Genomic DNA, 18538 nt, shown 5'->3' on the forward strand with positions numbered 1-18538 from the left:
CATGGATGAAAGTGATTAATTTATTTCCTTTAATTTCTTTGTAATGTTTTCTTTCTATTATTCGTATTTTACTTATGCTTTCTAGACAATGTTCCATTCATGTTCGTGATGTTTAGGATTATTATTGTTTTATGTTGTAGCCGTAACAAACTACGTTTCGTATCGTTTGTAGTATTTCATTTGTGTGCTAACTTTGTGGTATTTTACATTTGTGTTATAATTCATATCTTTTTATCTTTTTTCCCATCCTTTTTGATAATAACAAAGGGGGAGAAGAATATGCATGTATTGTTGTTGTTTTGTTCAAAGAAAATGCAGGCCATTGTTAAAATTATCAAGTAAAACTCATCACCATAAATCAAGGAATCATGGATTTAGGGGGAGTCTCTAACATAGGGGGAGCCTTGCATTGTTCAAACACTTTTTCAAAAGCACAAAACAACTCTCTTCAAAAACGTTTTCAAGACTTGGTTGTCATCATCAAAAAGGGGGAGAATGTAGTTGCAAAAGCATCCCAAGCATAGTTTGTTTTGATGAAGACAATATGGACATCAAGCTTTCATAAAGGATGTGCAAAAAGAATCTCAAGTCTTAAAGCAAAGAACACACAATTTCAAAGTCTTGAAGAAATAATAAAGATTCAAGAATCAAGCAATAAATGGCAAAGGTATAAACAATACTCACTTTGACATATAATTGTTCACAAAATATACTCTCATGCATATCATAATCATGAACAAGTCTCATATATCAAAGAGTTCATTTAAAACCTTTTTCATAGTTAAAATTCAAAATAAAGGTTTTAGGAACCGGGTTGTCCCTATGGGGGAACCGGTTCCCAGCATTCTCAAATTTCAGCAATCTGTGGTTTACTATGGGGAACCGGGTTGTCCCTATGCAGGAACCGGTTCCCACGTTCAAAATTTGAATATTTCTGCTGTAACGTTCAGCAGGAACCGGGTTGTCCTATGCAGGAACCGGTTCCTACTGAACCAGTGTGTTTTTCCATTGCATTTTACACTCAAACGAAATTGTCTTTATACCTTTTAAACATTGCATTGTTTCATGGAAAAATAACCTTTTGAAGAGGTGTTTTACACACTATATATTACACATCTTTCATATTCAAAAATCACCTTCTTCATTAACAATTCATAATCATAAATTTCATTATTTCCAAGTGTCCACAAACCAGAATTTTTATATGAAACTTTCTACACACATTTTCATAGAGAATTCATTCAAAGTTTCATGCATACATTATTGTGAACACTTATATTCAGTTTGAGAATTGTTTATTTGAAGAAGAAGATCAATCCAAGATTGATAGTGCTATACAAATTTCATCTAAATCTCTTGTATAAATTCAAAAGTATTATCTCCTTACTATCCAGGATTGTTGGAAGTAAGTGTTGTGTTTGAAGAGGATTGTTCTTCATTCACATTAGTATTGATTTGATCTTAAAGGTGTTAAGAACCTTTGATCACCCTATAGGTTAGATAGTTGACATAGGATTGTACAATATTTCTAACTATAGTGAAATCTCTTTCGTGTTTGAAAGGGGACTGGAGTACTCTCGGATTGTGAGGGGAACCAGTATATATCGTTGCGTCCTTTACTTTTCGGCACTTTATAGCTTTTATCACCATTACCAAAGAAAAGAAAAGAACCTTACAAAAACCTTCAAACACTTAACCAAAAAGTATTAGAAATATTCTCATAAAACCGATTAAATTTTTGAAAACCTAATTCACCCCCCCTCTTAGGTACACTCGTATACTTACATCTTGGAACCACGACTCGATAGGCTGCACGAGAGAGACAATCTTTCGGCTATAGTTGTAAAATTTTTGTGGATGCCTATCCTAAAATATTCCAAGTAAAACACTGTTAATAATAAGCAAAGTTATAAATAATTAATCAGAAACTGAGGACAAAAAAGCAAATGTACCGGCCACTAAACTACTTGACAAAAAAAGGTAGTTGCATCCATATATAAAAACAACTTTTATTTAGAATTTTTCATTTAAATTAACGCGATGTCGGTGATTATATAAATTTTTTTCATTCCATATATTATGTTAGGAAGGTCCTCTACACGAGAACCAAGTTTACAATTCCACAAGTGAAAAGGAATTGCTAGCAATAATATTCACATTCGACAAGTTGTAGTTTTATCTAATTGGTTTCAAAATTTATTTGTTATTTTGTTGCTTTATGTGGATGATATTATTATTATAGAAAGCAACAATCTCTAGGATGTAATAAAGGTGAAGGTTGTACTCAATAAGGAGTTTGACATGAAGGATCTGGGAGTTGCATCCAGGATTCTTGGGATTGACATCCGAAAATACAGAAAGCTAGGGATGTACATGGGCCCGTTTAGATTGGGTTTGGCCAAACCCAATACCCAACCCTTATTAGACACTCTGGTTTGAGTGATGTAAATTAACCACCCATTACATTGATGGGCAGGTTTGGGCAAACCCACTAATTTTTTGAGTTGGGTTGGGTGGTGGATTGCCCATATATATTTTTTTGCTTATTAACATTAAAGGACTACATGATGACTCATCATATTTTTTCATAAGAATTACTCAAAAATTTTACTATCTTTTATCATTATATAATAATAAATGATAATATTAACAAATAAAAATTATCATAAAATACTAGCAACAAATTATAGTTATGTGACATAAAATTGTATCAGCATTAAAATAACCAAAAAAGTAAAACATTCAAAATTAGTTAATGTCATGGTTCACTAAAATAGTAAATGTTAAGACACTAAAATTATAACATCTAAGTTAATATTCATCAAAATTATTAAAATTCTAATAATAAATATTTGATTAGTGGGTCAATGGGTCTTTTGGGTTTGGGTTGGGTTTTACCTGAAACTCAATTTTTTAATGGTTTTTTAGTTTTGAAACCAATATCCACCTAATTACCCAACCCAACCCACTTTTTTGGATTTTTTTTAGTGGGTTTGACCGGATTTTGTGGGTTGACCCAACCCATGTACACCCCTATAGAAAGCAGTCGAAATTATGCTTATCTAAAGAGACATACCTACATAAGATTCTCAACAAGTTTGGTATGTCAAATTCAAAGCTTGTTGTAACTTCGACAAATCCTCAATTCAAATTGAGTATAAATCAGTGTCTCGGTACTAAGGTCGAAAGAACTTATATTAATAGCCTCTCATATGCTAACTTAGTAGGTTCTTTGACGTATGTTATGGTCTATACTAGACCCGGCATAGCATATGCAGTAAGTCTTGTAAGCAGGTACATGTGGAAAGGCTCACTAGTAAGCATTAAAATGGATTATAAGGAACATAAATGGGTCTCTAAACAGAGTCCTAATTTATGGTGAAGCCTGTGGTGAAGATAGTAAAGTAGTAATCAAAGGGTATGTCGACTTTGATTATGCAGGTTGTATGGACTTCAAGAAATCTATAACTGTTATCCTCCACATCTTTACAAGCATATTATGGTAAAACAAGAAGAAAATAAAGCAAATATTAAACACAGAATTAAGTAAAACCACTCAACCCCAAACTAACAACCTTGCTCAAGAATTGAAAGAGACTCATACTTAAAATGAGTGAGATTGATAATATACCAATCATGCTACTTACGATCACTAAACACTTCATAATAACTTATAGCTTTCTAAAGAATCAAGAGAGGTATATGTTTAGAGGCTTCAAAAGAGTAGTAGGGAGAGAATTATGATAAACTAGCATTTATTATTATTATTATTATTATTATTATTATTATTATTATTATTATTATTATTATTATTATTATTATTATTATTATTATTATTATTATTATTATTAGAGTTTAATGGACATGCACTGACAGTGTAAAAAAGTTTTACACTGTCATCCAATAAAAAAGCAATAAACTGCCATGTCATTTTAGTAATTTAAACATAACAGTATGATTTATTGGGATACATGGTCGTGATTGATTGACAGTGTAAAACTTTTTTACACTGTCAGTGCATCACCCATTTTCTCTTATTATTATTATTATTAACCAATTTATTTATAAAGCTGTTTATTTTTAAAATTTTATTTTGACAAATGTTTATTATCATATGTTGGAAATAAAGGATAGACATAGTTTTGAGCTAACAAGGAAATGTTGTCTAGTTAGTTAATGATCCATCCTTATAATGCAACGAATGCTCTTCCCTTGAATCAGATAATCAAAAGCTTTGTTAATATCTTTGAAGTCCACCTCTTGTGTTATGAAACCATCCAAGTTAAGTTCCTGTAACATAAATATATTGCCATAACCAATCACAATATTGCTCTTAATATATCAATATCAAATTCAATGTTCTGAATGCAAAAAAGAACATATTGATGCATACTATGTATAGAGAAAGAGCAGTTACATTGTCTAAGTACTTCTGAGCAAGGAGGGGAATATCAGATTTTGGTTTCAAACCTCCAAATAGTGATCCAGTGATAGTTTTGCCTTTGAGTATGTCATAAGGACTTAGAGTCAATGGCGATCCGTGCATTTCCACCCCTATTATCACTGTCTTCCCCCAACCCTGACAACATCATAACAACCATTAATAAATGTTAGTTGCATTCAAATGTGTGTACATGCATGTTTATATTTTGAATTATATAGAAAACAAACTTCTCTGCTGCTATTGAAAGCCTCTGTCATTAATGATGCCAAGCCAATGCACTCGAAGCAGTAATCAGCACCTCCATTTGTCATATCCTTAATCACCTACGAGGAGAGAAAAGAAAAGTATTCATTCTAATTCATATTTGGTGCGCGACGGTGCATACACACATTTAACTGACCTCGCTCACAGGTTTGTCTTTGCAACTGGAAGGATTCACGAAATCAGTTATTCCAAATGGTTTTCCTATGAATGATATAAACAGGAAAATTATGGTTCTCAAGGTTCAAAATAGTAAAAGGAAAAAATGTAAAGTGTTTAAACACTAGCTAGTTTCAACGAAAATAATGTTTGAGAAAAACCTATTTCAAATTTGTCCTCATTTAGATCGACGCCTATAATCTTTGAAGCTCCTCTTTGCTTTGCTGCTACAGCTACCTGGTGCAACCAAAATTCGAGGATAATCAAAATCAATAGGTTTTCTGCACTAAAATGGCACACGAAAAAGCACTATATTGATCCAACGGTTAGTCCTCCACAATACTTCGAGGCATTAGAAAAAAAAAACAATAGACAGAAGGTGATAAATGGGTGTATTAGTGATATAGAAGACATAAGCTCCCAAGATTCATACTTCATAATTTGTGGATGCTAAACATCAATCCAAAGATTAATGACTATTTTATAAGATTAATAAAACTATTCTTGAGATTTTGAACATATTAGTGATATGAAGGACTACTTCTTAATATGAAGGACTACTTCATATTAGTGATATATGAATTTTTTAAAGCAATTATGGGCCAACATGGAAGAAATGGATGAATTAACAATTATTCAATTTGAAGATGTTGGTATCCAATGCCAAATTGTAGTGTCCAAATCTCATAGGAAGGAATTGAAGCAAAATGAATTGTAATTAAGAATAAAAGTATTTCTGAAATCGGTTGAATATGACTTATATTGTTGAGATAATTATGTGTTGTTGAGATAATTATGAGTGTTTGAGTATAACTCATATTGTTGAGATAATTATAAATAGAGATAACTGTTTGTTGAGGAAAACTACGGTTTAAGGTTTTAGATAAACTGGACTCTAATATTATATATATGGTTTGTAACACTGTAATTTAATTAATTCATAAGATCCATAGCTGCAAAAATAGGCACCAAGGCCGAAGTGCGTTAACAAAGATCGATCATGTCCATTATTACAAAGATCGATCTTAGGGACCACATAATCCTTGAGGTACTTGGGCCTCACACTATTCCTTTTTGGGAGGAATAAGTATTTCCTCCTCTTCACTTTCAGGCCCACTGTCACGGTTCATGCATGTCCTCAATTGAGAAATTTCTAATTTCATGGATAAAGATGAGATTGATATAATCAAAGGATCCAATAACTCAAAGGTTTAAACTCGCATTTTATATGTCGATGACATCGTGATATTTTATAAAAGTATAATTAAAAACATTTACTCCCTCTCCAATCTTTTTATCAAGTGAGATGTTTGGCCACGTGATGAATACTCACAAATCCACTGTCTGTTGGAATCACTCCTTAATCAGGACTGAACCACATTGCAAATTTGTTGGGATTCAACATTGATTCATTACCTTTCCTATTGGATTCCCTATCTTTAATGGGGACCTAAATTTATTCAACCTTGGCCATTGTAGACAAGATTAGATCTAAATTGTCAACTTAAAAAGCTTCTTTATTGTCTATTGCCTAATACAAACAAATATGAGTTTGTTGTGTACTTACAGCTAGACCAACAGCACCAAGGCCAAAAACAGCGACTGTGGACCCTTTTTCTACATCAGCAACTTTCCACACCGCCCCTACCCCTGCAAACATATACAAATAAAATGAAACCACCTATGAAGCTGCGACACGTCAATAAGAAGACGTGTCCCCGCACCAGACACGTATCGGTCACCGACACGCGTACGATATACGTACGACATGTATCAGACACGTTTTTGAAGTGTCTAACAGAAAAAATAATTAAAATGCAATAGACACGGATACGACACACTATTTATTTCAAATAATGGGCACTACAATCTCTCAAATTCTCATAATTTAAAAAAAAAAAAACATTTTTTTATCTTTCTTATTTCATTTATCCACTCTAAAAATAACTCGTATTTCTTTTTTTTTTTCTTCTTCTCTATTTATTTTTATTTTCTTCCGCTATCGCTGATATTTCACTCTTTCTCTTCTGATACTCATTCATTTTTTTTTCTTAACTAAGAGCATCTTCAATGGTGGTATTTTCTTTTGAGTTCTCCACCTAGACATGTCACATCATAGTACCATTGCATTGCAATGCAACTATGAAAAAATTGTGGTACCCAATCAAATTAGTTTATGAGGTAAAGTTGTGGGCCCAATAATAACTTTTTAGAATTATACAATTAAAATAAAAATTATAAAAATTATTTTAAGATGATGTGGTTAGTGGGATCCATAAAGAACCCAAAAATGGGTTACACCATTGGAGATGCTCTAAGAGTACTCCATTTGAAAGTACTAAATTTAAATATACATAAATTTTGATTTTTATTTTAGACTCTTTATAAATTATGTTCATAAATTACATTATTTTATTAATATATATAACCGTGTCTGTATCGTATGTTTTTTATATTAACGATGTCGTGTCACTTCATAGGAAAGCACCGATTATTAAACTCTTACCTAATAAAAAAGATTCTTGAACAAGATGTAGACGTTAATGTCTTTATCCTATAAAATATACATGGCTAAAGATATCCTCCTTGTCATGAAGATACGTGAAAAGCAAAGCCACCATACACATACACAATATGAATAATAATAATATATGTTACCTGTGGAAACACCGCAACTGAGCAAGCAAGCCTTATCAAGAGGAAAATCATGGTTAATTTTCACCACATGTGTTACATCAACCACTGTGTACTCAGAGAAACTGCTTATACCAAATAAATTATGCACCACTTCTCCATTCATGTCCTTAAACCTACTTGTTCCGTCTCTTGGCATGTTAACGATTCGTTTGGTTCCGAACTTGCTGCAATTGTTGCTTTTTGGACTCTCACAATCTCTGCATTCTCCACAGTTTGGTTGAAACACTGGCACAACTAAATCTCCTTCTTTCACTTCTACATGTTCTCCTACACTCTCCACAACCCTGCGCGATTGTGTGGAAAAATCTTAAACGATATTTATTTCTGTTAACTTTTTATTTTTGTATATGATGAAATGATTTATATTTACCCGACGGCTTCGTGTCCGAGAATTCTTGGAAACATAGCAGCAGGTGACTGAAAACAAATTTATTAGAAATATTACTTTTTCATATAAGATTTAAATTCTGTTTGTTGAGAATTTGTATACTTACAGAAGGATGCATTTTCCAAAAAGTGACATCAGAATGACAGAGAGATGTGTACAAAATTTTGATCCTTACTTCCCATGATTTTGGTGGCTCTAACTCAATTTCTTCTATAACAAGAGGTTCACCTGGACTTCTGCATATTGCAGCTGTTCCATTTCAATTAACAACATGTGAGATTAATATTATATGAGTAATATTATATTAAATATTACACATAAATTAAAGTTTAGAGTTGAACCTTTGCATCTTATTGGCTGGCCAACATATTCTCTTGTAATGCTTGTGATGATCGGCATAGCTAGCAAACAAATGAAATGACCTTGGAAAAGATGTGAAGACTCTGAATTATGTGACCCCTTTTCCTTTCTTTTGTAGAGTTAGAGTGTGGCTTGCCAATGACCTCTTGAAAAGGGATGAAGGCTAATCCTAGTTTCTTTTTTCCTTGAGCTAGAGGGACTTTAATTATTGCGTCAAAATGTAACCATGTAATTGTTATGAACGAGAAGAGTAAGTTCGTGACTAAAAATATAGAATTTTTTAAGTTTAAAAGGAAATATTTTTCACAAATAGTTGACTAGAATTACTAAATTATTACACATATTTGTCTGAGACCACTTTCGTGAGTTGTCAATTTTTTTTTTAGTTACGGAATTGGGTATTTTGGGGGGATTTGGATTTTTTCTTTTTAAGATTTAACAAGGTATCGCTAATATTTTTAGAGAAATGCTAAGAATATTCTATTTTCAACACTCTTCAAACACTCACTTTTTTAATCGATTGAAACATGTGTGGATTCTACCACTTTATGTGGGATCTATTTTTAAAATGAGAGACTCACACATGCTTCACCCAATAAGAAAGTGAGTGTTTGAGAGAGTGTGTAGCACTCATATTTTTATAATATCGAAAATTTTCGTGATAAAAAAAAAATTGAACGGAATTTCTGATAGTTCATTCAAAAAATTTGGAAACATGCATTTTAAAAATTTTGATAAAAAATACAAGATTTTTTATTGCAAAATTTAAAATTTCTGGTAAAAAAGCACACATTTTGAAATTACTAGTAAAAATATTATGAGTTTTTTTTTCTAAAATTTATGGTATTTTTTTTCAAAATTTCCAGTATTGTTTTAAAATTTGTGATAAAAACTCACACTTTTTAAAATTTAATAACTTTAAACAAATGTATAATGGTAAAAGCATGCAAAACGAGGGTATCAAATATAAGTCGGGCTGTTCATGGTACAGTTATGTAAGAAAACTGAACCGAACCATACCGAACCATTATATAAGGACATCTGAACTAAATTGAACCGTTTCAATTTTTCTAGAAGTAAACTGAACCAAAAGTTTTGGTTTGGTATAACTGTTATGAATTTCGAACCATACCAAACCATTAGAAGACAAAATTTTCCAAACTAAAACATTTGTTAAAGAACCAAACCTTTATATTTGGTTTTGAATTGTTTTTAATAACAAATTTATTAAGTTTTTTTTCGATTGAATTTTTTATTTTCGAAAAAAATGATCTTATTTTCTCGAAAATAACCGACTTTTCTTATTTTGAAAATTTTTTTACAAAAAAATTATTTATTTTCGGACGGAAAGGACTAACGTGGACCTGTTATACAAAAAAAATGATCTTTAATTTCGGAAAAATCAAATTTTTTTTATTTCTAAAAAGGCAAAATATCCTTTTTGGTCCCTTAAGTTTACCTCGGGATCCATTCTAGTCCGCTATCTTTAAAAAGTTCCAAAATGATCCTTTAATTGTTCAAAAAAGGTTCACGTTAGTCCTTTCCATACAATTTTTTGAAATGGCGTTAACTTTTGCACTAGTGGCATCTGACGTGGCACCTATTTGTATGCGTGGCATCTATTCATAATCAAAAGTCATCAAAATTCTCAAAAAAAATTTGAAAATTTTGGCTTCACCTAAGATTCGAACCAAGGACATATTGATTGCTAGAGAACAAGCTTACCACTGAGAAAATGTACCTTATGTTGATATAATTTAGAAATGATATAATTTCTAAAAAAAAATATATATTCCTTCATCCTTTCCTCTCTCTTCTCGTCATTTTCTTCGCCCGTCCCTTCTAAAAACCTCCATGGCCAAATTTTTCTCAACCTCAAAATTCAACCAAAAATTAAAAATGGAGATATGATTTAACTCGTTTTTTTGCCCTTAACTCAAATCTCCAAACCAAATTCCCAGAATCCTCATCAACCTTATTTAATTTTAAATTTTGTTCAGAAACCCTAGAGCTTAAAAATTAAATCAAACGATGAATATTTACAAACTCAAGAAAATAATATGGGAGTATTACTCAATGCAAAAAGGGCAACAAATTAGCATAAAAGATTTTATTTCCTTTGTACAACAGGTTAGTAATATAACCAGAAAATATTTTATTTTCTTTAGAATAGTTCAATTTAGGGTTTAATATACTTTGCCCCCTGCCATTATAGCGAGTTTTGGTTTGAGCCCCCTGAAGTTTTTTTTTTATTAAATGCCCCTTATAAAATATAAATCCTGGATTTACCACACCCTTTTACCCTCTTTGCTGACTGGGCTTTGATGATGTGGCAAAATAAGACTTGATGACTGTATATGACCATGGCTTTTACCCTTTTATCCCTTATATTCAATTAAAATATTAATTAAAATATTAGTTCTTCTTTTAGCATGCTATTACATCACGTTGCCATCTTTACACTCTTCATTTTTTCTTCTTTCTCTCTGGGTTAGTAACACAACCATTTAGTTTGTAACATTCAAACAACACAAAAGCAAACACAAAGCCAACGTTTTTTCTCTTCTTCTTATCTCACTGTTGTTGTGTTGTGATGATGGTGGAAGTTTCTAGTAGAACTCGTAGCAAGAATGTTCCTTCCTATGGTAGTCTTTCTCTTAGCCGGTCATCAAAACAGATAAAGAAAGAGGAAGATGATATGAGTTTTGCTGCCTCTGGTTCTAAGAAAAGAAAGGAAAAGAAAGAACCATTTGTGTTGCCATCAGATGCTAAAGTTATTTTCATTGACGATGTTAAAGAAGAAGAAGAAAGTGAAAAAATGGTGAGTTTGTTGATGAAAATTCGGTTGTTATAAGTTTAGATGAATCCAGTGAAAGTGTTATCAATCTGAGTAGTATTACCCAAATAAAAAGAACAGTTATTTGACAAAATTTAAGGATGCTTTAGCTTTAACTCTAATTCATCAACCATGTGAAATCATTCTGTTTGTTTCTCGAAAGCAGACAGAGTGAAAAACCAGCGGATCAGTTGTAGTAAGGAACAAGATGAATCCTTTTCATGCCTTTTACCTCTTGGGGCTTTCGAGTATCCTCTAAGATAACAATTGTGTGCTACTATTTTGTCCATGCAAAAGTTCCTCTCTTTCTGTTTTATAGTTTCCAATGCCTTTAGGTATTTTATCTTTATCTTAAAGATGATAATTTCTGCCTCGCTATGTGTGAAATAATTACTACCAAAATAACCATAAGCCTTAACATGCTGATTTTGATTGTTGAATGCATAAACTGTTTTTACCCCATCAATGTACAATGGGACATGGATTACCTTTTGTTTCAACTACATCTTCTGTGTTTCTTTTATCCACACTTTTAGTGTAAAGCTTTAAATGTCAGTACTAATCTTACCAACCATATTATCAACTTCACACTCTAAAAAAGAAACCAAACTTCATATACAAAGAAACAAGTTACAAGAATAATTCCATGCAGATTTGCTGTTAATGTTGTGATGATGAGGATGCGGTTGTTATGGAAATTTCTGCCAGATTGGTTTGTGAGGATAGTGTGATTTGAAGTAAAACATATGATGGATATGTTTTGGATTATTTAGAAGTAAAACATCTTGGAACTAATGTAGTGTAGATATTAAGAAGTTTCAAATGTCATGGAAGGAATTGAGGAATGACATAGACATTAGCTAGCCAGTAGCTGCATGTAAATAGGGACATGCCATATTAAAATCATTATTTTTATGATTCTCCTTTACATTTCTATTACCTTGAGAAATTAATGAAAACATCTTGCAACGAAGACCGTACTCTCCGACGAGTTTCAGCTCAGCGTCCAAACGCTCCTTCTCGTATGGACGACGCGGCTTCTTGAAGGTTTTCCCATAATTCCGGTAAAACGAAACATGCACCATAGCTGCTTGTTTCGCCGCCGGTTCTCTCTGGTAGGTATAGTTCTAAAAACAGGAATGGCTGAACCAAAATTCTGAAAAAAGGGAGAGGAACAAAGAGAAAAGCAATAGCATAAGAGCATCAGATAAATAAACAACATTAAAAGATGTAATAAAGACTTTGAATGTGATATTGGATTAATATTATTGCCACATCATCGCCCAGTCAGCAAATGTGGTAAAAGGGTTTGGTAAATCCAGGTTTTGGGTTTTATAAGGGGCATTTAATAAATAAAAAACTTCAGTGGGCGTAAACCAAAACTCGCTATATTGGCAGGGGGTGAAGTATATTAAACCCTTCAATTTATTAGCCAAACATTTTAATCTTTCCAAAAGAACCAAAACAAAGTATAAGGTGAATCCCACCTTCACGTTGAAATGAAACCTAAAAATTTCTCGGTGAAATGAAACCCGCCTTCACAGTAACAAAGATAAAAATGTGGTTCATTTTTTGGTTCAGATCTGCAAATAAATTGGGATTTTAGAAACTGATTTCAATGATGAAATCACTATGGGTTTTGAAGGTGAAAGTTAATTGTGATTTTGAGGTGAAAATCAAAATCGATTTAGATTATGAACGGTCAAAGGTATTACTGCAAGTCGTGTCACAATCAAAATTAACATACATCTCCACCGCAAATGCTTTTTGCCTGTAGAAGTCAACAAGTGCCTCCATGGCTACTTTGTGTTGTTGATATAAAGCCCCATAATTACTTTGTGCAAACCTCAAAACTACACAAGAATAAATGCTTCCAGCTGTAACTTGAGTTTTGTATGAAGATGATGATTCAAATTTAAAACAATGCTACTTACAATGGTTCAACAAGAAAAAAAATATGGTTCAGCAAGAAAAAAAATGGTTGAAAGAGATGAAGTTAGATTTAGGAGTTCTTTTTAGGTTTTCTAATTATTATTTTGTATTTTTTTAAGTTTAATTTAATATATTGTAGAAACAAAAGTTTATATGATTAATATAACTGTTTTGAAATAATAATCATCAATTGTTAAATGTCTTTTCAGAACTATAATGATCTTGAAGATGAATGTGTGTCAAGTCACGTGCCACACATATGACCAAGTGTCACGATATTTGTCACTCAAGTAAAAGCTGACGCCGTTTGAAAAAAATGGCCAGAAAGGACTAGCATAGACCTTTATAACAATTAAATGAACACTTTGTAAATTTTTAAAGATAATGGACCAAAATGGACATCGAGGTAAACTTAAAAGACCAAAAAAGTACTCCCTCTGTCCCAAATTATAAGAGAAATTTACTTTTTTGATTCATTGAATAGTTAAAGTATCTGGTCTATATACAGACCAAATACATTAAATATTCAATGAATCTAAAAAATCAATTTCTCTTATAATTTGAGACGGAGGGAGTATTTTGCCAATATTTTTTTTCAAAAAAAATCGCCTATTCAAATTTAAGGAAAAATTGACATTTGTTTTTAGAAAAAAATAGACTTTTCAAATTTACGAAAAAAAACGACTTTTTTCTTTTCGAAAAAATTGACTTTTCTATATTACAGTAAAAATCAAAATTTTTATTTTCAAAAAAAATCGTCTTTTCTTATTTGCAAAAAAAAATCGTCTTTTCTAAATAACAGCCAGTAAAATTTCATTAGCCACGTTTCACAAATATGTTAAGTAAAAGGACAGATGTTTAAACCAATATGTTAACATAAAATTAACTCAATTAGTATGTTTCTTAATGACTACTAGTCATGGTCCAAGGATGATAAGAAAACATCAATTACATAAACTTGTTAAATTAGACTCATTTTGTTTCATATCTAATCTTCCTCTTCAAATTTTATGTGTTCTTCCTCTTCCTTTTCCTCTTCGCTTCATACCCCTTATAATCAAAGGCAACCCCATCATTAGTTTCTCTCATACTTTACCCTCTTGTAAATTCCTCCACTTCCATACTTTATACGAAGATTGAGGTATCCCTTTACAAACCGACTCCAAGTAAGCAGACATGGTGCTATATCCTAAATCTCTCAACTCTTTCAGACACAATCCAATGTCTTCATCTTGGGAAACAACCATAAAGGACGCCGAGGAAGGATGGTCTATTGCCCAAAGTAACAAATCCACTTAGCTTATTTTATTAAAAAGTTTTAGCAAACCACCTGTTGATAGAAAAAAGAAAAGACATAATCAGAACATAAAGTGAATAATAAAGTATACAAAAATAAATTTTAAATAATAAACTTATGGCTAATTTGTTGCAATTTGACACCGGTGACCGCTATGCCATCCAATAGGTTTGGCTCCACATCAAACATATTCCCATGGAAAATTATATCAACGAGGCCACGTAAGGCCCGTGAGGGTAATGCCTGAACGGATATTATCTGATATGTTTTTATAAGGAATAACACTATCCGAAACTACATGACACTTGGCATCCCACCAAATTGAACAAGATGTATCAGAGCATATGTCTTCTTCAATGTAGTCTTGAATGTTTCATAAAGGTCGTCGTATAATTGGAGACCACTCCCGACCGAAATCATAAGGGCCGCTTCCTTTTGCTATATCATCCAGACTCCAAAGTTTGGTCGCGACGGAAACTATCGATTTGGCAGGTTTATATTTATGATAATGACCTAAGATGGTATTGTAGTCCCTTAATCGCGATCTGTGAAACGCACAAGAAAAATCATCGTCTGTCGTTACCAACATTAAATGGTCAGGCCGCGGATTTTGCATTGCATATCCTAACCTATCTAATATGAGTCTTTTGTCAGAGGCATCTTTTGCACCTAATTAATATAATAAGAGAAAAACTCAGAAATTAAAAAAAATGTAACCAAACAAAAAATGAAATTGAAAATTGATGAGTTTACCTTAGTGAACGTTACAACATTAACCAGTGATGAATGGGATAAAATATTCACTAGATCCGTACATATTTCCTGCGCATTCAGATTCCAATAAACATTTATTGTAATTTTGGCTGTTAATTTCTCTAGCTTCATAGCTTTTTCAATGTTCTCTATTAGTTGTTTTGCTTCAAAACAGGTAACCATGCAATTTTCCAAATCACAATAGATAAATATATCTTGATTATTTATCTCGGTGGCCCTAAACATAGACAAAAAATACAGTTATAAAAAAAACTTGATAGAACAAATTATTTTGTTATTTTCAATAACAGAGACCCACATGACAAAAAAAAAATAAGAACATGATAAATCATCTTATGTAAAACGGTCAAAAATGACAAAATCATAACAGATACTAGGAATCAATAGCTAGCAGCATTAGCCTTGGCAGCTAGGGTTGTTCATGGTACAGTTTTGTAAGAAATCTGAACAGAACCATTATATAAGGACACCCGAACTAAACCGAACCGTTTCAATTTTTCTAGAACCAATCTAAACCAAAAGTTTTGGTTTGGTATAACTGTTATGAATTCCGAATCATACCAAACCATTAGAAGACAAATTTTTTCAAACTAAATCATTTGTTAAAGAACCAAACCGTTATATTTGGTTTTGAATTTATTTAAATAAGAAATTTATTTTAAAAAAATCGAATTTGTTTTCTTCGGATAAAAACCGTTTTGTTTTTTATTTTTCAAAAAAGTTACTTTTCTATATTACAGAACAAATTGATTTCTTTATATTTTGAAAGAAAATCGTCTTTTCTAATTTGTGTAAATAATCGTCTATTATAAATGACATCCATTAAAATTTCATTTGTCACGTTTCACACATATGTTAAGGTAACAGGACACACATATGTTAAGGTAACAGGACGGGTGTTTAAACCAATATTCAAAGCCTAAATTAACTCAATTAGTATGTTTTTGATGACTATTAGTCATGGTCCAAGGATGATAAAAAAAACATCAATTACAGAAACTTGTTAAACTAGACTCATTTTGTTTCATACCTAATCTTCCTCTTCAAATCTTATGTGTTCTTCCTCTTCGCTTCATACCACTTATTATCAAAGACAACCTCATCATTAGTTTCTCTTATTTTGAGACTTTCTATTTGTTGAGGTGAAAGTGGGCCTTTACCCTCCTTTAAATCCCTCTACTTCCACTTTATACGAAGATTAAAGTATCCCTTTACAAGCCGGCTCCAAGTAAGCATACATGGTGTTATATCCTAAATCTTTCGACTCTTTCAAACACAACCCAATGTCTTCATCTTGTGAAACAACCAAAAAGGATGCCGGGGAAGAATGGTCTATTACCCAAAGTAACAAATCCACTTAGCTTATTTTATTAAAAAGTTTTAGCAAACCACCTATTAATAGAAAAAAGAAAAGACATAATCAGAGTATAAAGTGAATAATAAAGTATACAAAAATAAATTTTAAATAATAAACTTACGGCTTATGTGTTGCACTTTGACACTGGTGACCGCTATGCCATCCAATAGGTTTGGATGCACTTCAAACATATTCCCATGGAAAATTATATCAACGGGGCCGCGTAAGCCCGTGAGGGCAATGCCTGGATGGATATTATCTGATATGTTTTTGTAAAGAAAAACACTATCCGAAACTATAGGACATTAAGCATCCCACCAAATTGAACAAGATGTATCATAGTATATGTCTTCTAGATATTATATGTCTTCTAGAGTGTAGTCTTGAATGTTTCTTAGTGGTCGTCTTATAATTGGAGACCACTCCCGATCGAAATTATAAGGGCTGCACCCTTTTGCTAGATCATGCAGACTCCAAAGTTTGGTCGTAGTGACAACTAATGATTTGGCAGGTTTTTGTTTATGAAGATGACACAAGATAGTATTGTAGCCACTTAATCACAAACTGTGAAACGCATGAGAAAAATCATCTTCCGCCATTACCAAGATTAAATGGCTCGATGGCGGATTTTGCATTGCATATCCTAACATATATAATATGAGTATTTTGTCAAAGGCATCTTTTGCACCTAATTAATACAATAAGAGAAAAACTCATAAATAAACTGAAAACTTATGAGTTTACCTGAGTGAACGTTTACAACATTAAACAGTGATGAATGAGATAAAATATTCACTATATCTGTAGATAAGTTATGCGCATTAACATTCCAATAAACATTTATTGTAATCTTACCCGTTAATTTCTCTAGCTTCGTAGCTTTTTCAATGTTCTCTATTAGTTGTTCTGCTTCAAAATGGGTAACCATGCAATTTTCCAAATCCCAATAGATAATAATATCTTGATTATTTATATCGGTTACCCTAAACATAGACAAAACATACCGTCATAAAAAAAACTTGACATAGCAAATTATTTTGTTATTTTCAATAATCGAGACCCACATGACAAAAAAAAATAAAACATGGTAAATCATCTTCTGTAAAATGGTCAAAATGACAAAATCATAACAGATGCTAGGAATCAATACCTAGCACATCAGCCTTGGCAGCTAGGGTTTTTCATGGAACAGTTCTGTAAGAATATTCACCCAAATTCAACAAAAAAAAACCAAGCTCCAAATGACTCTGAATTTTTCAAGTGTTTGAAAAGCTCATTGTAATGCATGAATTATTAATTTAAACATTTTTATTTTCTTAAGATGTTATTTTGCATATTTAATTTGTTTAATTTGCTAATAACGATGAATTCACTTTGACTAATAGGTGTAAATAAAGTTAAAATGGTGCAACTTGTGCCAATGAGCCAAGGTCCATGATGAGTTGCTTAGTACAATGGTTCATGGATTCAACATCATTCTTTTTCATATTTTACACTTCACATCATCTTCTCTCTCTTCCACCTAATAATTCAACAGTCATTTAACTTTTACTCACTACAATGGTTTTGTTTAATAAAATTCAACACCCTACCCCATCACTTTTATTTCATGTTTTTATTTTCTTTTATATTTTTTTTTTTGAGATTATATATTAATAGCAATTACCGATTGAAATTAAATTAAATAATTAAGAGTTAAATAATTTATTTTAATTTTTTACTAATTTAATAAATTATTTGAATTTTATTTTTCTAATTTTATATATTTAATTAATTTTTTTTCTTACTAGTAATAAAGACGAGATATAGGAATAGTCATTATTAAAACAAATAAAATTTAAAAATACTTAAAATGCAATACAGTAAAATAGAATTTTGGATGCTAAAAGGGTTTTTATTGGGATCCATTTTACTTAAAAGATATTTAAAACTACAAACAAGAATTTATTGGAGGCTAAATAGAAAAATTAGAGACAAAAAAGTCAATTTTTTTTTGTCCAAATCAAATGTACCAAGTCTCTATTTATAGACAA

The 18538-nt window shown here is 31.6% G+C and overlaps 1 protein-coding gene across 1 annotated transcript; it reads right to left on the reverse strand.

Annotated features, from left to right (window-relative positions):
- Positions 1–4038: 4038 nt before the first annotated feature.
- LOC131660980 (alcohol dehydrogenase-like 2) lies at positions 4039–8557 on the reverse strand. The gene is made up of 10 exons (XM_058930363.1): positions 8291–8557; positions 8056–8198; positions 7932–7978; positions 7523–7845; positions 6432–6514; positions 5026–5101; positions 4845–4909; positions 4672–4767; positions 4418–4579; positions 4039–4290 (listed from the first exon to the last, which is right to left on the reverse strand). Exons 1-10 carry the CDS (start codon positions 8346–8348, stop codon positions 4174–4176), a joined length of 1170 nt encoding a protein of 389 aa, XP_058786346.1. The 5' UTR covers positions 8349–8557; the 3' UTR covers positions 4039–4173.
- Between the last annotated feature and the right edge of the window lie 9981 nt (positions 8558–18538).

Source organism: Vicia villosa, linkage group LG3 (genome assembly GCF_029867415.1).
Source record: "Vicia villosa cultivar HV-30 ecotype Madison, WI linkage group LG3, Vvil1.0, whole genome shotgun sequence".
NCBI lineage: Eukaryota > Viridiplantae > Streptophyta > Magnoliopsida > Fabales > Fabaceae > Vicia > Vicia villosa.